General features: G+C 44.9%; 1 protein-coding gene across 9 annotated transcripts in view; it reads left to right on the plus strand.

Moving 5' to 3' along the window:
- The window catches only part of gphnb (gephyrin b), an 86,366-nt gene that overhangs the window by 24,703 nt on the left and 37,663 nt on the right, over positions 1-24,000 (plus strand). For all 9 annotated transcript variants that reach the window (XM_027015632.2, XM_027015569.2, XM_027015589.2 and 6 more), the window contains exons 2-6: positions 375-453; positions 11,291-11,348; positions 11,759-11,851; positions 18,743-18,837; positions 21,385-21,451. In XM_027015632.2, coding sequence (XP_026871433.1) covers positions 375-453; positions 11,291-11,348; positions 11,759-11,851; positions 18,743-18,837; positions 21,385-21,451 — 392 coding nt within the window. The remainder of the gene's footprint in view (positions 1-374; positions 454-11,290; positions 11,349-11,758; positions 11,852-18,742; positions 18,838-21,384; positions 21,452-24,000) is intronic.

Consider the following 24,000-nt stretch of genomic DNA (forward strand, 5'->3'; position numbering starts at 1 on the left):
TGTGTGTGCGTGCGTGTGTATGAGTATGCGTGCGTGTGTGTGTATGTGTGTGCGCGTGTGTGTGTGTGTGTGTGTGTGTGTGTGTGTGTGTGTGTGTGTGTGTGTGGAATAAGCTCTTTAAGAGAAGGCTAGCCTGAACCCTCTGCACCGTGTCCAAATGTGATTTTCAAAGCAAGCTTTTCTCTTGTGGAAAACAGTAGTAAACAAATGAAGTTACAGACTGTGATGTCAGTGGTTTTGCATTTCACTTATTATTCTGATTTGCTTTTGTTTTTCTTTTTTTGGGGGGGGGCAGTGATCTCTTTAACAACAGTTTTTCCTGACTTAAATGTCTATGACAGGAATCAATTAATAGGTTCTCTCTTTTCCTGTAGTGAGTGACAGCTGCTTTCATAACCTCGCTGAAGACCGCAGTGGCATCAACCTCAAAGAACTTGTGCACGACCCTTCCTTGTAAGTTAAGATGCACACGCACACACACAGACACACACACACAAACACACACACACACACACACGCACATACATATGCACACGCATACGCGTACACACATACAGAAATACTAAAGTTGCTCACAATATCAAACCCCTGAGCGTGCTCTGCTGGGACTGCTTCTGTCTGCCTCGCTTGTGACCATTTCGAGTCCTGCGTTACTTCATCACAGCTTTGTGTCGTCACTACGCCACCGTACTGTGTCCAACGCTTCAGTTTCAGTGCGAGACAGGCGCTTATCAGTGTCATAGCACAGATGCGTGTAACACAGGGAGCGCATGTCACATGCCTTGTTAATGGCTAATATCTGCTCTAGAGCAGCTCCGGGTCTGGGGGCGCTGGTGTCATGTGCTTATCAGGGTTTTTCTGCTGGAGATCTGACGGATACATGTGACACTCAAACACGCACGCACGCACACACACACCTGTCGACTTGTATTGCCACAGTTACACTGAACTCAGAGGGCCTAATGTCAGTTCATTTTATCAGGCCAAAGATCTGTGCGTGTCTCTGATTGTGTGTGTGTGTGTGTGTGTGTGTGTGTGTGTGTGTGTGTGTGTGTGTGTGTGTGTATGTGGGTGGCTGGGTGGGTGGAGTATGTTTTAAGATGCATCAATGGCACAAAGGCACATACGTGTGCATTAACACACGCTGACATACACATGCACATATACATGCACAAAGGAACATCTTACACAAACACACTGTAAGAGATACACACACTCTCACGTATGTAGTCTAATAGTATACATTCCTCAACACTTTATTAAATGCATCTACCTGTTAGGTGCACAACTCATACCTGCTTGTTGCCTTGCTCAATTTGATGGGTCTGTAATTGTGCATATACAAAATGTACCTCTAAAATACCTCTACCTAATGAATGCATACATGATATATACTGGTAAATATATCTATAGATATATACTGGTAAATATATACATTTACGGCATTTAGCAGACGCTCTTATCCAGAGGGACTTACAAAAGTGCTTTGTCATTTACTCATAGAATATATCCAAGTACAGTATAGTAGGTTAGAGTCCAACATACCAATGAACTAGAATACTGTAGAATACAGGGATGACATACACAAAGACCATTTACCTAAACCTGCACTCTAAACATAAAGCCAAAGGCCCAGAGTCACATTTTGTGTCCAGGACTGGAGCAGAATCATGGGGACTTGATTTACATTTATATTTATAGCCTTTAGCAGATGGTCTTATCCAGAGCAACTTACAAAACTGCTTAGTTGTCTGCTCAGAAAAGTATCCTTAGCTGGTACATATAGGAGAATGTGTAAAAATATACTTCAAAATACTCTGTCAGAGCAGAAGGGTCACACACACACACGCGCACGCACACACACACACACACACACACACTCACACACACACACACACACACAGACACTGGAAATACACAATTGGAAATGGGCTGGACAATGTAGAGTAGTATCAGGAAACACACCAGCTGTTATAATCAGGTGTAAATATGTTAATCTCTGTCAAGAACAGCTTTTTAAATGATAGATCCATTTTGGCAAAAATGGATTCCTTTTACACCTAAATATTTACAGTTTTTAAAATCCTAGTAATATGCGTAATATGCAGAGTGCACTTCAGAAAAGCAAGCATAACTTAGATTTTATGAAAGAGTGAGTAGGAGGGAGGGAAGAGAGGATGGGATGGGGAGTCAGAGAGGGAGAGAGAGAAGGAGAGAGGGAGGGAGGGAGGGAGGGAGGGAGGGAGAGGGAGAGAGACTGCTGTACGTTCTTGGTGATAGTAAAGAGTTCAGCGCACTGGCAGTGCTGTCTGTTCACTCCTGCCACAGTCTGAAGGATGTTGAGTGACCCTCTCAGATACCAGACATACAGAGCACAGGCTCACAGGTGAATTTGTATTATTAGTTAGTATTATTGCAATTACTATTATTATTAGCATTCGTGGTATATGTAATAATGGTAATAGGGGTATTGTTGTTATTGTTGTTGTTGTTGTTGGTAGTAACTGTAGTAATATTGTTATACTATTATTGTTGTTATTGTTATTGTTGTATTATGTAATATAATACTCCCTATCTGATATTTACTAATACTTGATTTAAACGATTTAAATCTATTTTACCTTTTGCGGTGTTCTCAATTTCTTCATCAAAGCTTTGGGAGTACAAATATAAATATTTGTCATGCCAATAACTGAATTAAACTGAATTGACAAAGTGACAGAGAGAGGGAGAAAGAGGGATAGAGAGACAGACAGAGAGAGAGAGAGAGAGAGAGAGAGAGAGAGAGATGATATGAGGCTGGCTGGAGTGAAGGATCCCCCATACTCCTGTATCTCTCTGCAATGTGCTGAAAAACTGCACTCAGTACAAAAGCCCTGCATTATTAATACTCTCACAGCAGCAGATGGGCTCTATTATAAACGTGTGGGGAGTGGGGGGGGGGGGGCTGTACATCTGTCTCACCTCCCTGTCTCCCCATTCCTCTCTCTGTCTCACCTCCCTGTCTCCCCATTCCTCTCTCTGTCTCACCTCCCTGTCTCCCCATTCCTCTCTCTGTCTCACCTCCCTGTCTCCCCATTCTTTTCAGTCTCACCTCCGTTTCCCCATAACTGTTTCTTTCTGTCTCACCTCCCTGTCACCTCATTCCTCTCTCTGTCTCACCTCCCTGTCTCCTCATTCCTCTCTCTCTGTCCCACCTTCCTGACTCCTCATTCCTTCCTCTGTCTCACCTGTTTCCCCATCACTCTCTCTGTCTCACTGCCCTGTCTCCTCATTGCTCTCTCTCTGTCTCACATCCCTGTCTCCTCATTCCTCTCATTCTGTCTCACCTCCCTGTCTACCCATTCTTCTGTCTCACCTCCTTGTCACTTCATTCTTCTCTCTCTGTCTCACCTCCCTGTCTGCCCATTTTTCACTCTGTCTCACCTCCATTTCCTCATAACTCTGTCTCACCTCCCCATCTCCCCATTCCTATCTCTGTGTCACCTCCGTTTCCTCAAAACTCTCTCTCTGTCTCACCTCCCCATCTCCCCATTCCTCTCTGTCTCACCTCCATTTCCTCAAAACTCTCTCTCTGTCTCACCTCCCCGTCTCCCCAATCCTCTGTCTCACCTCCGTTTCCTCATAACTCTCTCTCTCTGTCTCACCTCCCCGTCTCCCCATTCCTATCTCTGTCTCACCTCCGTTTCCTCATAACTCTCTCTCTGTCTCACCTCCCCGTCTCCCCATTCCTATCTCTGTCTCACCTCCATTTCCTCAAAACTCTTTCTCTGTCTCACCTCCTCGTCTCCCCATTCCTCTCTGTCTCACCTCCGTTTCCTCATAACTCTGTCTCTCTCTGTCTCACCTCCCGTCTCCCCATTCCTCTCTCTGTCTCCCTGTGTCTCTCTTCTCACAATACCCTCTCTCATCTCTTACTCGTGGTGGGAGTGGCTCTTCTTTTCCAGTGATGGCATGGCAGCCTGTGCATGTGCACACTCAGCGCAAGAGTGCATCAGCTCCAGTCTGCTCAGCCACTTGAGGCTACAGAAGTGGGCCAGGCTGTGGTGTGACACGGGGTGTGAGGTGAGGTGTGAGGCGGGGTGTGACGTGGGGATTGAGACAGGGTGTGAGGTGAGGTATGATGTGGAGTGTGAGATGGGGTGTGAGGTGAGGTGTGAGGCGTGGTGAGGCGAGGTGTGAGGTGAGGTGTGAAGCAGGGTGTGAAGTGGGGTGTGAGGTGGGGTGTGAGATGGGATGTAAGGTGGCATGAGACAGGGTATGAGGTGGGGTGTGAGATGGCGTGTGACGCAGGATGTGAGGTGGTGTGCGAGACGGGGTCCTCTCCTGCGACTGCCTTGCCTTTCCATTTTGTGCTTTCACACCTTGGGGTTAGGGTGTCCCAATTCTAGTTGGGATAGAGGGGTAGGGTGATTTGTTAGGGCTACATAACCCTCCAAACTGAGGCTTTTCAGAGGTGCACTCCAAAAGGTGTGGTATGACAGATTTCCCAGGATGTCTTGCAAAGAAGGCCGTGGAAGCAACCAAAGAAAGCCATGCAGTAATGTTCACTATTCATTAAGATATACAAATGACAATAACGATTATCCTAGTTTTTAATGTCGTTTCAATGCATCATGGTCCGTTTCTTCACAAGCATAAAAATCGTTAGTAATAGGTTATTGCAATGTCTCGGTAGCTAGCTATCATTACGTCTTATTTCTGGTTTGTGCATGACAATCCCACATTCTGAAGGCTTATAACGCCCAAACTAGTCCAGCAGCGAGTTTGCTGAATTTGATCATTCCTCTGATATCAGTGCAGACTGGTAGGGTTGCCTACAGAGCACCACTACTAGCCTGCTAATGAAGCAGTGTTCTTTTTTTATTTGGTAACCGACTGCTACGTGAAATCGAGGTTGTGAATGGCAACTGCAAAAGGAGGCTTATAGCAGGTGCGAGAGAGAGTTCGCCACGCGCAAGGACAGTATTTTGGCAAAATCTGGTGGAAAGCTGTCATGCTCGTTTACATAAAAACCATTGGTGAGCACTGATGATGCTTCTGGAAGGGTTGTCCCATTTCGTAGGGAGGAATTCAGCTGCTGCTCCTGGTAACTCAGTTCCAAGTGGCCAGGGGACACTCAAGAACAAGGGGTAGGAATGTAAGAAATGGGACTGGGCCTTGAACTCAGGACCACTTGCTGAGATAGTTGCTGGGACAGCAGTTCTAAACACGGCAGTGACATATGTGTCTACAACACCAATGGTTAATGTAATGGACTAGCAATCAGAAGGTTGCCAGTCCCATCATTGCCAGGTTTCCACTGTTGGGCCCCTGAACAAGACCCTTAACCCTCAATTGCTCAAGTTGTATTCAGTGGATAAAAGCATCAGGTAAATACCATAAATTTAAACGGAAATGTAGGGTTAAACAGAGTGGTCATTTGGCTAAAAAGGTTGCATCCTATTGATCGAGCCCCAGTTCAGTGTACAGCGATTCTTGGAGTCGACGAGGAAACAATTAGCTGTGATCTGAAAGGGCGGGACTCCCGTGCCTGATGGTGATGCTAGACCTCACACCCCCCCTGGGTGGGAAGGCGGGGCTTAGTTCCACCCTCCAAGCTGACTGACAGAGCTACTTGCAAATCCAGGTGTCTGCTAGGTTTTATAGAAAGAACTGGACACTTTCCTCCAAAGCACACTCAGATTACATGTGTTATCACAGGGTGGCTGGCATGGTGCGAATGGGTGGACTTCGATAAGAGGCCAAAAAAAAAAAAAAAAAGAAAATAGAAAAAAACATGTTGGGTGTAAACAAATAAATAAATCAATGTGTTAAACACACAGGGAAATATGAGGGGTTGAAAACCAGAAACCAGAGTCCTATTTAAAATCACTTTTGCATGTTTCCTAAAAACAATGGCCTATGTCCTTGACATTGTCCTGAAAGGTCACAGCTAGTCACGCTGAAATCAGTTGAGCATGTTTAGTGTGATGCTGGCTGTGCACAGCAGTAAGAATGTGAGGAGTGTGTATTCTCATACATGTCTAGTGTGTAGCAGTAAGAATGTGAGGAGTGTGTATTCTCATACATGTCTAGTGTGTAGCAGTAAGAATGTGAGGAGTGTGTATTCTCATACATGTTTAGTGTGTAGCAGTAAGAATGTGAGGAGTGTGTATTCTCATACATGTTTAGTGTGTAGCAGTAAGAATGTGAGGAGTGTGTATTCTCATACATGTCTGGTGTGTAGCAGTAAGAATGTGAGGAGTGTGTATTCTCATACATGTCTGGTGTGTAGCAGTAAGAATGTGAGGAGTGTGTATTCTCATACATGTTTGGTGTGTAGCAGTAAGAATGTGAGGAGTGTGTATTCTCATACATGTCTAGTGTGTAGCAGTAAGAATGTGAGGAGTGTGTATTCTCATACATGTCTGGTGTGTAGCAGTAAGAATGTGAGGAGTGTGTATTCTCATACATGTTTAGTGTGTAGCAGTAAGAATGTGAGGAGTGTGTATTCTCATACATGTTTAGTGTGTAGCAGTAAGAATGTGAGGAGTGTGTATTCTCATACATGTCTAGTGTGTAGCAGTAAGAATGTGAGGAGTGTGTATTCTCATACATGTCTGGTGTGTAGCAGTAAGAATGTGAGGAGTGTGTATTCTCATACATGTCTAGTGTGTAGCAGTAAGAATGTGAGGAGTGTGTATTCTCATACATGTCTAGTGTGTAGCAGTAAGAATGTGAGGAGTGTGTATTCTCATACATGTTTAGTGTGTAGCAGTAAGAATGTGAGGAGTGTGTATTCTCATACATGTTTGGTGTGTAGCAGTAAGAATGTGAGGAGTGTGTATTCTCATACATGTCTAGTGTGTAGCAGTAAGAATGTGAGGAGTGTGTATTCTCATACATGTCTAGTGTGTAGCAGTAAGAATGTGAGGAGTGTGTATTCTCATACATGTTTAGTGTGTAGCAGTAAGAATGTGAGGAGTGTGTATTCTCATACATGTTTGGTGTGTAGCAGTAAGAATGTGAGGAGTGTGTATTCTCATACATGTCTAGTGTGTAGCAGTAAGAATGTGAGGAGTGTGTATTCTCATACATGTCTAGTGTGTAGCAGTAAGAATGTGAGGAGTGCGTATTCTCATACATGTTTGGTGTGTAGCAGTAAGAATGTGAGGAGTGTGTATTCTCATACATGTCTAGTGTGTAGCAGTAAGAATGTGAGGAGTGTGTATTCTCATACATGTTTGGTGTGTAGCAGTAAGAATGTGAGGAGTGTGTATTCTCATACATGTCTAGTGTGTAGCAGTAAGAATGTGAGGAGTGTGTATTCTCATACATGTCTAGTGTGTAGCAGTAAGAATGTGAGGAGTGTGTATTCTCATACGTTTGGTGTGTAGCAGTAAGAATGTGAGGAGTGTGTATTCTCATACATGTCTGGTGTGTAGCAGTAAGAATGTGAGGAGTGTGTATTCTCATACATGTTTGGTGTGTAGCAGTAAGAATGTGAGGAGTGTGTATTCTCATACATGTCTAGTGTGTAGCAGTAAGAATGTGAGGAGTGTGTATTCTCATACATGTCTAGTGTGTAGCAGTAAGAATGTGAGGAGTGTGTATTCTCATACATGTCTAGTGTGTAGCAGTAAGAATGTGAGGAGTGTGTATTCTCATACATGTTTAGTGTGTAGCAGTAAGAATGTGAGGAGTGTGTATTCTCATACATGTTTGGTGTGTAGCAGTAAGAATGTGAGGAGTGTGTATTCTCATACATGTCTAGTGTGTAGCAGTAAGAATGTGAGGAGTGTGTATTCTCATACATGTCTAGTGTGTAGCAGTAAGAATGTGAGGAGTGTGTATTCTCATACATGTTTGGTGTGTAGCAGTAAGAATGTGAGGAGTGTGTATTCTCATACATGTCTAGTGTGTAGCAGTAAGAATGTGAGGAGTGTGTATTCTCATACATGTTTGGTGTGTAGCAGTAAGAATGTGAGGAGTGTGTATTCTCATACATGTCTAGTGTGTAGCAGTAAGAATGTGAGGAGTGTGTATTCTCATACATGTCTAGTGTGTAGCAGTAAGAATGTGAGGAGTGTGTATTCTCATACGTTTGGTGTGTAGCAGTAAGAATGTGAGGAGTGTGTATTCTCATACATGTCTGGTGTGTAGCAGTAAGAATGTGAGGAGTGTGTATTCTCATACATGTTTGGTGTGTAGCAGTAAGAATGTGAGGAGTGTGTATTCTCATACATGTCTAGTGTGTAGCAGTAAGAATGTGAGGAGTGTGTATTCTCATACATGTTTAGTGTGTAGCAGTAAGAATGTGAGGAGTGTGTATTCTCATACATGTTTGGTGTGTAGCAGTAAGAATGTGAGGAGTGTGTATTCTCATACATGTCTAGTGTGTAGCAGTAAGAATGTGAGGAGTGTGTATTCTCATACATGTTTAGTGTGTAGCAGTAAGAATGTGAGGAGTGTGTATTCTCATACATGTCTAGTGTGTAGCAGTAAGAATGTGAGGAGTGTGTATTCTCATACATGTCTAGTGTGTAGCAGTAAGAATGTGAGGAGTGTGTATTCTCATACATGTCTGGTGTGTAGCAGTAAGAATGTGAGGAGTGTGTATTCTCATACATGTTTAGTGTGTAGCAGTAAGAATGTGAGGAGTGTGTATTCTCATACATGTCTAGTGTGTAGCAGTAAGAATGTGAGGAGTGTGTATTCTCATACATGTTTAGTGTGTAGCAGTAAGAATGTGAGGAGTGTGTATTCTCATACATGTTTGGTGTGTAGCAGTAAGAATGTGAGGGGTGTGTTCAAGTTCAAGTTTGGTTTATTTGTCACATACATAGTCATACACAGTATAACTCGCAGTGAAATGGTTGAGAGTGCTCTGTCCAAACTGAGGAAAAAGAAAAACAGGGGTGCATAGAGAAATATATATTCTATATATATACACAAAATATATTAACAATGTATGTACAATATATGTATATTATGTTTATATACACAATCTACAATGTATATATGGATATATATATATGTATGTACACAAGGTACAGTTCCATCTTGTAATTGAACATATTTATAGTTATATTTTACATGGTGGTGGTGGTCCCCACAGTTTATCAGTTTCCCTGATTCAGGGCCCAAATGGCCTGTGGGAAGAAGCTCCTCTTCAGTCTCTCTGTCTTGGTCTTCAGGGAGCGAAAGCGCTTCCCTGACCTCAGCAGAGAGAAGAGCGTATTGTTGGGATGGGTGGGGTCCTTCACAATCCTCCTGGCCTTGGTCTGGCACCACTTGTAATAGAAAGCGGTGTGTATGCTCATACATACGGGACGTGCCCAAATTTGGCATCGGTTTGTGAAACACAGTAGAACCGGCACTAAAGAAACCTATTCTACTCAAAATGGAAACCAGCCCACGTTCTGGCCACACACACACACACACACACACACACACACACACACACACACACACACACACACACACACACACTTAACAAAACGGAGAACACAGCATCCCAAACGCGCGCGCGCGCACACACACACACGCACACTCCTTGTAACTAGAAGCCTCAACCTCAAATGGTTACCTTGGAAACGGGGGGCGCAATTTACTTGTGCACGGTGTATTGTCATTTGGACTGAAGAAGAAACAAACAGAAATCAAAGGAACAGACAGGTGGGCTCTGAGAGAAGACAAAGGAGCAAAGGCTCAGGAAGAAAACGAAGCTCTTCACGAGAAGAGAAAGCGCCCAGCCGCCCTTCTGCTGCTTCCTCCGTCGTAGCACGCGGTGCGCGTACGTAGGGTTCCCTGGGAGGAGCGTCATCTGCGCGCCGCCCCGAAGGGATATTTCGCGAGGCAGGATTTGTGAGTAAGATGCGCGACTCAAGCCAATAGTCTGGTGGAGAGTCTGCTGGATCTAGCGGGGAAATCCTGCCCGGTGAAAAACAAAACAAACAAGCAAACAAAAAAAACAAAAAAAAACCTCAGGACCGCTTTACGTGTCCAAAACAATCACGATCATCGGTTTCGTTCCTTCGGAGACTTGTCGGAGCGGGTTTAAGCGCACACCGACTCGATGCACGTTCTTAAATGTATGCGAGCATTGAAAGTATATTTAAACGCCTTCAGCGCGTTCGAATCGCAAGATCCGTTCGGGCGGAACCGTGCGCATTCTGGAAGACCGTGCAATAGCGAACGGGAGTTAAACGCTGCATTCGACGCTAGTGAATGTTTTCACTTTGAATGTTTGATTTTAGAACACTGGTCACAGCTTACTTGGTTACAGAGGACAGCGAGGTGCGGGTAAGGCCAAGGTCGGGTGCGCTGGAAGCACGCATACGGACGTACTGATTAATATGCAAGTCCCTCTGGATAAGAGTGTCTGCCAAGTTCCCTAAATGTGGTTTTTACGAAGCTCATGTCTTAGCTCGTATGATGCAAGAATTGGTTAAGTAAGGTTAATTTGCTTCACAGCGGGGAATCTTTTAGAGCAGGGTTACTCCACAGGACTGCAGCAAAGTGAAAGTGATTTATAACGACGCTTTCAAATAGCCCGATTCCGATTGTATAGTACACCGCGTTTTGGAGTAGGAGATCACGGTAATATACGCGCTAATTTATTTCCATGTTACTCTGCTCAGGTAGGTCAGTCAAGTAGAAGTATTTCAAATAGGTCTAATTCTAAGACCGCATGAGCGCAGGAATATCGCGATATATTAATGAATAAAACATTAAATTTATTAACATAAATACGTGTAAGCAAGCCTAACACGGTCACCACGCAACAGTGCGGGTCGCCGGTGTTTGAAGCGGGGTTTCTGTTCGGAATCTCGATGAAGCGGTCCGGCTCGGGCGTCATCGGACGCAAGGCGAAGCTTTGTGCTCAGATACGAACCCGGAGACTTTCCAGCTGCTGTCGTAGAAGGATACGCGATGCAGCAGTGGTCTAAAAATAGCGCACCACGCAAAAAGGAGGCCCTTACATAAGACCGGTCTACAGCGCTCTTTAGTTTCCGCCCCGGGCGATTCCTTTCTCGCTCTCGTCCTGATGCGTGTTGTGGCCACTAGAGGGCGGCACGGCACACACTCCAGCAGCGGCCTAACCTGTGCTCAGGAGAGACAAACACATACCCTCTAAACAAGAAAGCTGGACAGCGGAGATTAAAAACATGCTACGAGACTTACAAGATACAACAATTTTACAACAAATAGTATGACATTTACAATTCAGTGATGCAGTTTCAATTTTAATATGCCCGTACCATTAAATTTCCCCTTCTAAAATGACTGTGATTTTGTTTTCTAGGCTAGGAGGAAGCATCTCAGCCTATAAAATTGTCCCGGATGAAATTGATGAGATCAAGGTACGTGCGTGCGTGCGTGCGTGTATGTGTGTGTGCGCGCGCGCGTGCGTTTGCGCGCGGGTGTGAGCACGGATGCGTGTATGTGTGCAGGCTTGTGCGTGTGCACAAGTGTGTGTTATGCATGTATTTATGACATACTGTGAAGACAACAACACAGCCAGTATACGGTAACTATATGAATTATATTCATATTAATTGTATTACTACTTTATTATCCTTTCCGGTCAGTCAGTAATAATGTAGCCCAAATGATAATCGGATTCGTCCAAACATGGCTAATACACTTATGACATATCTCACTCCACTGCGGCGACTTTTGATCAGTTACTTAACACGTTTCAAATGTGTTGGCATCCCAAGAAGATGTTTTAAGCTACTGATGGAGTCGTGTTGTACCGTTTGGTCCTCAGGAGACCCTGGTGGACTGGTGTGATGAGAAGGAGCTCAACCTCATTCTGACCACCGGGGGCACCGGCTTCGCCCCGCGTGACGTCACCCCAGAGGTAGGCTGGCCGGGTTTTCTGGAAGCGAAGAAGGCGTTCGTCTGGCCTTGTCCCAGTTCTCGCCCCAAGCCCTTGGGTCTTCTTTGAAATTCAACACTTTCGTGACATCATCAAAGGACGAACGATTCCTGAGAGCGGAATTGGGACGCGCTGGCTCACGTCACGTCAAGTGCCGGTTCTGCCGGTCACCGTGTTTTGCTGACATAAGTTTCGTGTGGAGCTGTGCTCTGTGTTAAATAAAACTGAACGCGAGGTGACAAAAGCCCGACGTATTCTATAAAATGTTCGAGTTGCAGGGACGTCCTTTTTTCATATGAAGTATACATTTAATTATATTACTTTACATTGCTAAAATGTAACGGTGCTTTTAAAGTAGTTAAAAACGATCATGTTAAATATTTACCGACACGATAACAGCAGGTACATGCAAGCGAAGGGTCATGCACATGCGTGTGTACTTGTACAGAGAATCCTGGTTTTAAAATGGCTCATCCCTCCACCCCCTGCTCTGAATCTGACACTTCAGCTCCTCCTCTCTCCTCCCCAACCCTTCAACTCCTCCCCTCTCCTCCCCTACCCTTCTGCTCCTCCTCTCTCCTCCCCAACCCTTCAACTCCTCCCCTCTCCTCCCCTACCCTTCTGCTCCTCCTCTCTCCTCCCCAACCCTTCAACTCCTCCTCTCTCCTCCCCAACCCTTCAGTACCTCCTCTCGCCTCCCCTACCCTTCTGCTCCTCCTCTCTCCTCCCCTACCCTCCTGCTCCTCCTCTTGCCTCCCATACCCTCCTGCTCCTCCTCTCTCCTCCCCTACCCTTCTGCTCCTCCTCTCTCCTCCCCTACCCTCCTGCTCCTCCTTTCTCCTCCCCTACCTTTCTGCTCCATCAGTCATTCAGCTCATCGCTTTTGCATCAGACGCCTGGTGTTTCTGCTTAGCCTTTAGATGCATGTTTTTTTTAGAACTATAAATCATAAACACTGATCTTTGTCTAGCTGCCTTGCATTTCTAATCTAAATTCCATTTTTTGGTTGTTTATGTGTTTTATAGAAACCCAGCATAGTGATACGTGCTGTTGGGCACTCCAAAAGTATAGGGCAGCTCAAAATTTGTTTGGTACGTATTCTGTAATAGCTGTGTAAGCACACCATACTTCATACAATGACTGCCCTGAGCGCTGCGCAAGGATGTTTCGATGAGTTGGTACTAAATTCTCAAAATGCAAAGAACTGAACTTTTTTGTGTAATTGTAACCACTTTACACAAAATGTTCCATACGCAGAGAAATAGAGATGCAGAGAGGCAGGCTAAATAACCCCAGTTAAAATTGGCATTAACTGAAATAAGAATATTTCCATTAAATCCAATGTAAATCTATAGATCTATTTCATTTCTTGGTAAAATAGTGAAGTTAAATAATTTATTTAATTTATATCTTGTCAAAGACATTTATCATAAAGTAACAGTTTATGGATGAACGGAATAATGGGAGACTAATAAAGTGTAAACAAACCCTAACCCTATAAAGTGTAAACAAACCCTAACCCTGTTCATAAGCTGAAGGAGTAAGAGTTTGATGTATAGACATTAGACACGTTACGGTAAAAACAAGAGAACTGTACAGAATAGCACAGAAAGCTTAGAAAATGGTGGACTAGGCCTGCACGTGTTCAGCAGGGGTCACGTAAACCAGGTGAACATGAAACAGCCAAAGCTTATTTTACATAAACCAACTTGGTGTGGTTTACGTGAAGCAGGTAACGTTTTTATAGCACTGATCTCGGAACAGTGTGTATCCCAGTTACGGCCCTGCAGGCTAGTAACGTTGCACTCTCTACCACAGAGGAGCTGGGACACAGCAGACACTCCCTCACAAAGCCTGCTAAAGCTAAAGTCCCAGGAAATGTAATGTAAATAATTCATAATTAAAATGTATGTATGCAGCCAAAGTGGTATATTCTAAAATAATATTCTTGTATACATTTATTTTATTTATATATATATATATATATATATATATATATATATATATATATATATATATATATATGAGAGAGAGCGAGCGAGAGATTCAAAATCTAATTTAAAAAAAAGTTTAAAGGAACTCTAAGGGCCCAGGGCTGGGCCAACTTTTAAACCACCTTGAGCCACCAGGGGGAGACACACGGTGACACCAGTGTTATCAAAGGTAATTAGCCACACCTGTCCTCCTGTCTACTTAACAGCAGCTCACGGGCTCCCTGGTGCCTGGTCTTTGTTCAATGTTCTGTTGGAATCCAAGGCCGGTATTTCAGATTGTCTCTTGGGTCTCCTTTCCCTCTCACACCCCTTGAGCTTCTCTGCAGCTCCAAGTTGTACCGTTCCCTCTCGAGTTCCGTCTACCCCTCGTTCTCCCATCCCTTGGGGACTCCGCTGGCTTTCCCTTGTCTCTTCTTGTCTTTCTTTAGCCTTCCACTTCTTTGGTTGGGAAAGCCATTTTTGAGCAGTTTTAGTTTTGCTTTTGCTCTCTTGTCAGGGGCGTCGAGCCTGACTGTGTCACCTGAGCTTTCTCATGCCACCTCCCTGCCGTGCTGGTGAACCCCGAGAGTTGTGCTTCAAATCCTGCCTTGGGTGTATTGGGTTTCTCAAGGGAGAAGAGGTTTCGCTACTGTTAGCTCCTGGTTGGGCCCGGTGTTTTGTGTTTGGTTTTTCCAGATCCCTAACTCTTCGGTAGCTGTTCATGCTGGTTGGTGGCTCACGCTGTGAGCTCTGGTCTTGTGTATATGGGGACTGGTGTTTTGAATCCAGCTCGCAGTGAGTCACCCTGGTACAGGAACATAACCGTCCCAGTTTTCAGGCACAGCCTCCTGTGCATCTCAGAACCGAATGTAATGGCACGAGCAGGTGGAATCATTTTTACATTTACGGCATTTAGCTGACACTTTTATCCAAAGCGACTGGCTGAGTACTACTCTGGGGCCCAACAGTGGCAACGATGGGCCTTGAACCAGCAACCTTCTGATTACAAGTTGAGTTCGAGTCTATGATAAACCTCCTTAACAGGTGCTGACAGAATGCTAAGTTTTTCATATGCCAGTATGAAAACAAAACTAGATGCGGCAAAATAACTTAGCCCAGCACCGTCTACCTTCCAGTTTTGCGTATCTGGGCCGAGGTTAGTAGCCTAATATAATTTCCTTTTAGGTATGTTGACAACCAAATCCCGATTCCAAAAGACTGGTGAGAGTAAGGAATTTATAAGCTCTACCCAACATTAAGACCGCTCATATTACACCAGAAAGAGAACAAGATAATAATAAACAAGAATTTGCATCAGTATTTATAAGACACTGTGTAATTTACTTACTGTGTACTTACTGTGTATGTAGTTTGCTCTAACGGTGAATTTTATGTTTTATGATGATAGATTGCTTTTTTGTCTGTCAGAATGAAAACAAAAGTGTAGGTTTACATCCAAATGTAACATAGACTAAACTGACATTATCTACAAGAGTCTACAATGTTGGACTGTTATTTTGCAGTGAAGTCCACTGAGCTAGACTATGTTGTTAACGTGTAGCCAGCATTAAGACTACCCATTTTATACTGAAAGAGGAGAAATTTCAAATGGTGTATGTGTATATAACACCATTTAGAAAGAAGAAGACCCGAGAAACTTAATCTGTGTTAAGTTCAGGATATCAGACCGTAAACAGCTCCTGGACTAATCACTGGCCGGATTTCTCGGTGTCCTAAATTAAATGTCCCTGGTATTCTGTGGAAATCGCCTTGGGGTTCCTTGCATCCAGTGCATTTATATGAGCACAATGGCACTTTGCCAAGGTCTCTAGAGAGTGCCGAATGTTCTGGCAAATGCTTATGGTCCATTTCACAATTTGCCAGAAGATTCTTAACATTTTATAACTAATTTTATAGTTGGATGATTTTTTTTTCTATTTAGACTGCTGAGGTTGCAACCAAATAATTGATCATTCAGAGCCATTTACACTGATATTTAGCCATTAATCATGTTCGCGTGTATCGGCATTGTCGGCATGTGCACAGTAAGCGGTGATACCCTGTGCTGCACGGAAGGTGCTGGACCCCTTGTGTTCCATGCTGCTGATTGGCTGATCACCACCGACATCACGCTCTTGTGTTTTGCGGAGCTGGACCTCGCTGAGGAACTCTACAGGTTGAACAGGCATCAGGAGAGAACTGAGACATTTCTCTCAGCCTTAAGACACGGATGAGCAATCAAACTCTGTGTTTCCACTGGACACCTCCGTGCAACTCAGCGATGCTGGCCGCAGGACAGTCACTTACAGTCAGGCAAAACTAGGCTGCCCTGGGTGTCGTGTTGCTTTCCAGCTGCCATCTGTGGCTAGTAGCTCCTGATGGAAACTGCATCACTGATGTCATACAGGAAGTAGTTTGTTAAAGTAATTTATGCTGTACTGTTTTGTTTTTTGTTTTGTTTCGTTTTTTAAAATTACATGCACCCCTCCAATCCCCTTTGTTAATAGCAGAGGTATGATGTGAAGGCCAGGTGGTTTGTGCGAGTTGGCCTCGATGTAGGATGCAGGGTAAACAAGACAGACCCGTCACCTGAGGACCCACTCTGAGTTTGACTGTCCTCGAGTGCAGGGATGCACGCAGAGCAGGTGTGTTCATGGGCACCATTGCAGTTCAGGACTAACACTGTCCGGGGGGGGGAGGTTTCCTCATAATTGGGGAAAAGGGAGCAGAGTCTTATTTAAACCGGGATATGGCCTCTGCTAGCTCACGCATAGGTCTGTCTGACCCTTCACAGACCCATTTTCTATCTGGCTGTCTCATTCCTTTACACACACACATACACATATGCACATACACACAGTGCTAAATCTGTGTGCCTTTATGTTTCTCTCTCTCTCTCTCTCTCTCTCTCTCTCTCTCTCTCTCTCTCTCTCTCTCTCTCTCTCTTTCAGAACTCCATTTATCTGTTCCTGCATTCTTCTTCTTTTCTCATGGTGTGTCTGAAGTGTCATTCAGCTCAAGGACAAAAGAACACGCACCAGGGAGAGAAAACCCCCTCACCTTCATTCACACACACACACACACACACACACACTCTCTCTCTCTCTCTCTCTCTGTCTGTCTCTGGCAGTGACACACAGTCAACATAAAGTGTTTTTTAAAGTGTCAGTTGTACTCATTCCCTCTCCTAAATTTCAGCACGCTGCCTGATTAAGACCAAATACCACATTCTCTTTGTATCGTTACACACTGTGATTGTGATATGTCTTGTAGTATATTAAAACACAGCGGACATCCGTAATGATAATGGCTAAAGACCGGCCTGCACTTAATAAAAGAAAGTGTTTCTAAAGCATTCTCATCTGAAACGTCTCTGATAGGGCAGGAATGCACACAGCACACAACAAAGCGTAGGATCAGTTAGGGGTCACGTTTGCATATAGAAGCTTTCTGTGATATCAGTACCGCAAAAGCTAATACTGTGATAACAATAAATAAATAGGGTTTTGGATCACTGTGCAGTGCTAACAAGCAGCACAGGGGCATATGCACACCCCCAACCACACACACACATGCACATACACACACACACACACACACACACACACACACATGCACATACACACACACACATGCTATCTCTTCCCTTCACCCCTCTCGCACCTCTTACCTCGCTGTTTTGACCCTAATGTGATGTTAAAGGGGATGAAAGCAAGGCAGATATAAGTGGAAAACGTGTGTTACAGGCTGGCAGCGAAGATGTGCGTCACAGACCGGCAATGCCGTGTGTTACAGATTGGCAGTGCCGTGTGTTACAGCCCAGCAGTGATGCTGAAGAGGGTGTCTCACAGAGAAAAAAAACCCTCCTGTTTAATTAGGATGAATTTCCAGCCAGTGTGTGTAGTACTAAGTATAACAGTGGCTTCCCTTCACTGGTGTAGTAAAAATGTGCTATACCCCTATGATGTGATTCTCTCTCTCTCTCTCTCTCTCTCTCTCTCTCTCTCTCTCTCTCTCTCTCTCTCCCTCTCTCTGTCCTCCTTTGATCTGTTCCCTTGTTCTATTCCCTCTCTTTCTAAAGTGTCATTCAACTCAAGGACAAAGAACACACACCAGGGAGAGAAAATCCCCTCACCATCACTTGCATACACACACACACACACACACTCTCTCTCTCTCTCTCTCTCTCTCTCTCTCTCTCTCTCTCTCTCTCTCTCTCGATCTCTTTCTCTTTCTTAAATTACCTGCTGCCTTTCCACAGACATGTTAATATATGGAAGAAAAGTAACAGATCCCAGATGATGAATAACAGGAATACAGAGAATCCGGAATGCTTGTTTATTTTCCACAAGCATCCCAGGTCAGAGCCCAAACGCGCCACCATATGTTCCATGAGATCTACTGCTTTAACACACTTGGAGGAGCCCACAGATATTCACTGATGGCCTAGGTCAGCGTTAGAGTAGAGAAACACCACTGCATGTAGAGAGGGCTTGGAACAGGAACAACTGCTACATGTACACATCCACCATCCACCTGGAGGGAGCTTAGGTTCAGTGTAGGGAGTGGATGTGGGCATGAGCGTGGCCGCAGGAGTGGGTGTGGATGTGGACATGGATGTGAATGTGGATGTGGGTGTGGGAGTGGGTGTGGATGTGGGCATTGGAGTGGGCATGAATGTGGAAGTGGGCGTGAACATGGGAGTGGGCGTGAGAGTGGGCGTGAACATCTGCATGTGGAACTGTATTAGCAGCTGCTTGGGCCTTCGTGGTTATGAGAAGTTTATTGCATTATGGGGAAGTGTCTTATCACAAGGTAGGCTACGTTATGGCAAAGCAAAAAGACTTCTACCCCATCTGTTTGTCTTTATTCATTGCACCCTCTTTCCATCCCTCCAAAGGCTACTAAAGAGGTGATTGAGCGGGAGGCTCCGGGCATGTCTTTGGCGATGCTGATGGGCTCTCTAAACGTCACCCCTCTGGGCATGCTCTCAAGGTGAGTGGTCCAGCATGCCCCGCCTCCTCTCCAGGTGTGTGCAGGCAAGCTCCACCTCCTCTGGCCCCTGACAAACTGCCAGCACAGGTGTCATACTGGAGGAGTGTGTAGCCGTATTATCAGTGTATATCAGCTTCAATATATCAGACTTGCATAAGGAAATTACAGTAAACGTAAACACTCCAAGAACAACAGTGTGCTTGACACTTGATACCTTCGATGAACTTTTTTCATACATTTGAACATTATTTTTTAACTTAGTGGTAATATGTTGCTTTCACTTGTAATGTCTGAAAGCTCCAATGAAGCCATGACAAAAGGAAACAAACATAATATGACAAAGGTAAACAAACATAAGAAAGTTTGATGAGTGAACAAAGCAGGAAAAAGGGACTAAGGAGACTAATAACTAACAGTGGTAACGAAGAGAGAATTGACTAAAAACAGATAAACAAATAAACATATAAATACGGGAGAACCACGCCGTACAAACCAGGCTGAGACGAAAGAAGAGAAAACCGGAACACGAGTAGCGCAACCAAACAACATGAGCGAGAGGAGACGAAAGAACCAAGGAACAGGCAAGAAAACGTGAGAGGCTCAGACGGAAGGAAACACAACGAGAGAGCGAATGGAGGGGAACAGAGTGCCGAGTTTACAAAGAAGACCAATGAGACTAACAAGGAGCAGCTGAAAACTATAGGAGGAGATCAGTAAACGAGGAAACCGAACGAACGCAGGAAAACACGGAAGTACAGGGAGGAAACCAAGGAAACAGGGAACGCTCTGGGACGCAAGCGTGACATCGCCATGCTAATACTTTTGCAGAAATGCTTAGAATGTGTATTTACAGTTTCCCTGCTGGGGTGGGGGGAGGGAAACGAGGCAGACTCGAGGCACACTCGTGGGGCTCGAGTCACGCTTAAGACACACAAATATAGATTTAGGTCTCCACCCACATGCTGACAACTCATTGCAAGTCTTTTAAATACTGCCATTGTCAAAGTCATCAAGAAAATGGTTTGCTAAGTTAGCACTGCGGTAGCACTGTAGTTTTGTAGTAGTGTGACCATTCTACAGCATCTGTTTCAGTGTGGCTGTAATATTACAGTGTAATATACTGAGTAAAAATGTGTAGCTGTGCACGTATGCTTTAATGGAAAATGGATGCTTTAATGGAAAACAGATTCTCAGGCTATGACCCTGTACCCAGTATATGACAATGTATTCAGTATGTGACACTGTAGTTACACTATAACGTTGCTGGTATAATGTGTTGCACGAGCTGTTAGAGGATTATGGCTATGGGATTATTCTTTATTATTCATTATCATTTTACTGCATAATGAAATAAATATTAAAAATTGCTGATGACTGAATACCATCATCAGGAATAGCTGATGTAAGCCTTAACCCTACTGTAGATCTGAGATGTTACACAGGCAAGTAACCATCGCACACTCTTTAGAGTAACCACCCCACACTGTTTAGACAGAGTAACCACCTCACACTCTTTAGACAGAGTAACCACCCCACACTCTTTAGACAGAGTAACCATCACACACTCTTTAGACAGAGTAACCACCCCACACTCTTTAGACAGAGTAACCATCACACACTCTTTAGACAGAGTAACCATCACACACTCTTTAGACAGAGTAACCACCTCACACTCTTTAGACAGAGTAACCACCCCACACTCTTTAGACAGAGTAACCATCACACACTCTTTAGACAGAGTAACCACCCCACACTCTTTAGACAGAGTAACCATCACACACTCTTTAGACAGAGTAACCACCTCACACTGTTTAGACAGAGTAACCACCTCACACTGTTTAGACAGAGTAACCACCACACACTCTTTACACAGAGTAACCACCCCACACCCTTTAGACAGAGTAACCACCCCACACTCTTTAGAGTAACCATCACACACTCTTTAGACAGAGTAACCACCCCACACTCTTCAGACAGAGTAACCACCCCACACTCTTTAGAGTAAACATCTCACACTCTTTAGACAGAGTAACCACCCCACACTCTTTAGAGTAAACATCTCACACTCTTTAGACATAGTCCATATTAGACCATATCATGCAGTTTTGTCCAATGTCACGCCGCCACACCATTTTTCTATATATCATGCCTTATGATAGGAATGTCACACAAGGGGGAGGAAACAGATCCTCTTTCCAAGCCTCCAGCCTACTGAGGTGGGAAGACTTGCGTCTGAAGGCTTGAGGCTCCTGAACGAACACCTCTGCTTTCATGTGCAAACTGATTACTGTGGCGGGGATGGGGGGATCACATGATGGAGTGTTGTAAACAGTCTGCCATGTTTTATAGGCACCTGGATAGCTGAGATTTTACATGAAGAGGGAGAAAGCCTGTATTCACGTGGTTCAGGTTCGAGCCTGAACTTCAGTAGCCGACCTAAACTTAATCTCTGCACCGCTGAACAGCCAGGGAGCCGCACGAGAGTTGGAAAATGCTTTTTTTGAGATTTGGATTTAATGATATAAATTGGAAATGTTCTCTTTGCAGACCAGTGTGTGGCATCCGTGGGAAAACGCTCATTATCAACCTCCCTGGGAGCAAGAAGGGCTCACAGGTACTGTGTGTGTGTGTGTGTGTGTAGGGGGGGGGTTAGGGATTCTCTTCCATCTGCTCTCTTCTCCATCCAGTTTCTCTTCCCCCTCTCCCTGACCTGTCTCTCTCTCTCGCTCTCTCTCTCACTATGTCTCCATCTTTCTCACGCCCTCTCTCTCCCTGGCCCATGCGTTCCCTCCCTTTCTCTTCATCTTTCTCTCTCTCTCTGGCACTCCCCTTCCCATCTGTTTCTGTCTGCTTACCCGTCCTGTCCTCTTCATCAGTGTAATCTCTTCCTCGTTAAGGATCACTTACAGCACCTCCGCCCATCTGCTGCCATATTAGCGTCAGCGGCGAGTCCCTGGAGCAGTTACAGCGACACGTGTACGGACTACGCCCTCTGACTTTCTCCACACTGTACATCGCATGAAATGCACCTGGACCTTATCGAGTGTAAGAGATCAGTGTTGGCAGCGTTGCCCTTTAATGAATCTTCCACACTACCGATTTCATGATTCACAGTTCCTTCGCCGGTACAAGCTGCCGGCATTTTGAAGACACGCCCCGGATGCTTCCGAGGGTCGCAGAGTGCCCCGTACAAATGTGGCTGTTTTGCAATGTGGACCAACGGTGCCAGGCTCCTGGCTGATCGCCGCTATTGAGTCAGTGCAGAGAAAACACCAGCGACTGGCCCTCGAGGAGTAACCTGAGTTTGACACCCATCTTCTGGTGCATGGCAGCATTTTGGGTGTGCGGTGCTCAGAGGGGTTGGTAGCTTTTTTTTTGCTTTTTTTTACGAGACCACATAGTTGGGGTTCTGGGCTTGTGCGGCCTCGACTTCGGATGGACCGGTTCTTCTGGAGAAGCAGGACTACCGGTGTGGACTGGCGAGCCCAACGTCCTTTGCTTCTAGGAAAATCAAACAGCCTTAGTCATGGCTAAACAGGAGGGATCGCTTTTCTAACTCCTTCCTGGTACACATGACCAATCATCATTGGGCTCTCAGCAATCCACCAGGGAAACTGTACTGTGTCCAGATGTTAGAGCGAAACTTCCCAGCGGTCAAACGGTTCGACTCCAGCTCTGATGCGGCTCAGAATTCCAGGAGGAAACGTCCACTCTGGGCTTCCTTTTCACTGACATTTAGCACAAGAAAAGGATCTTAAGATCTTAAGCTCTTTCTTACATCAGAGAAGTCACCCAGTGTGTCGATTAGCCAAGACCTTCAGGACATGTGTGTTGGCTACTCCAGCAGTGTTTACTCAGACGTGGGGCCTGAAGGCTGGCTGCCCTCTCCTGCTGAGGGTGTGCCCCACTAAGGTCTCTTTCGTCATGTTCTCTGAGCCCCTCCTCTGTACTGCCTCAGGACGGGGTGTGCGGTGGGGTGCAGAGATCCTGGTGCGATTCCTTACCCTGAGGTAACTGCTCCAAATCTGTTGACACAGTGAAAGGTAGAGAGAACACAGTCAGAATGTCCCAAGGCCTCTCTCTCTCTCTCTCTCTCTCTCTCTCTCTCTATTTCTCCTTCTCTCTGTGGGTCCAACTCCACTCTACTCTCCCTCCAACTGCTTCTTCTCTGCCTCACTTTCTCTCACTTTCTTTTTGCCACTTTCTCATTCTCGGTCTCACTTTCTCGGTCTTTGTCACTCACACTTTCCTTTGCTCTCTGTGTCTCTCATCCAGCAGATGTTTCTTTCTCTCCATCTGTCTCACTCTCGTTCGATCTCTTCCTCCCCTTTGTCTTTCCCAGTAGGCCGCACGTAGGCAAACACGACATTAGAACCGTAACGTTTCGGACAGACGACAGGAAGCAGGTTCAAATAAAACACAGAACGTCCACAAAAAGACGACAGGCAGAGCGGTCAAACTGTCCAGTGGCAGACCTGGGCTAACAGGATCAAGAAAGACAGGCAACAGGGCAAAGGTAAAAAAAAAAAAACAGCAAACAGGCAAAAGGTACAAGATACAAGACTTGGCATGAGACTTCATGCAGGAGTGTTTTGCAGTTGAGTCTGGGTAATGTCCCACAGGCAGTGTGTGTGTGTGTGTGTGTGTGTGTGAGGACAGGGCGTGGCTGGTGGTTAGCAGGACGCACGACAAGAGCATTTAGAGTTGGATTGGTTCGTTTTTGTTTGTTTGTTTGTTTGTCTACCTCAGGACGTGCTGTATCTGCACTGGAACCTATCTGTATCTGTATCTGTGCTGGAACACAGACAGATAGCCACAATTTCTACCCCCTTTCACCTGGTTTCATGTTTCTATTAACTAGTAAGTCATTGTTGTTTGGGTCTTATGTAAACTCTTGTCATAAACGTCTGCCGATGTTTCTCTTACGTTGCTTGTGTATCTCACACTTTTTTTCCCAGTAAATGCATCCTCGTGATATACAAATATAAGATTCTGTTATTAAACCTTGGATGTTCTCTTCTTCACTCTGACCCCTTTACGGAAGAAAACAAACCGTGGAAGCTTACATTTTTGCCAAACGAACCTTGCCGGTATAGCCGCCCTTTTGTTATTTTTTTATACCGTGCTATACTCTGTTGACTCTCAGAGTTCATTAATATATGA

This window comes from Electrophorus electricus, chromosome 3 (genome assembly GCF_013358815.1).
Source record: "Electrophorus electricus isolate fEleEle1 chromosome 3, fEleEle1.pri, whole genome shotgun sequence".
Classification (NCBI taxonomy): Eukaryota; Metazoa; Chordata; class Actinopteri; order Gymnotiformes; family Gymnotidae; genus Electrophorus; species Electrophorus electricus.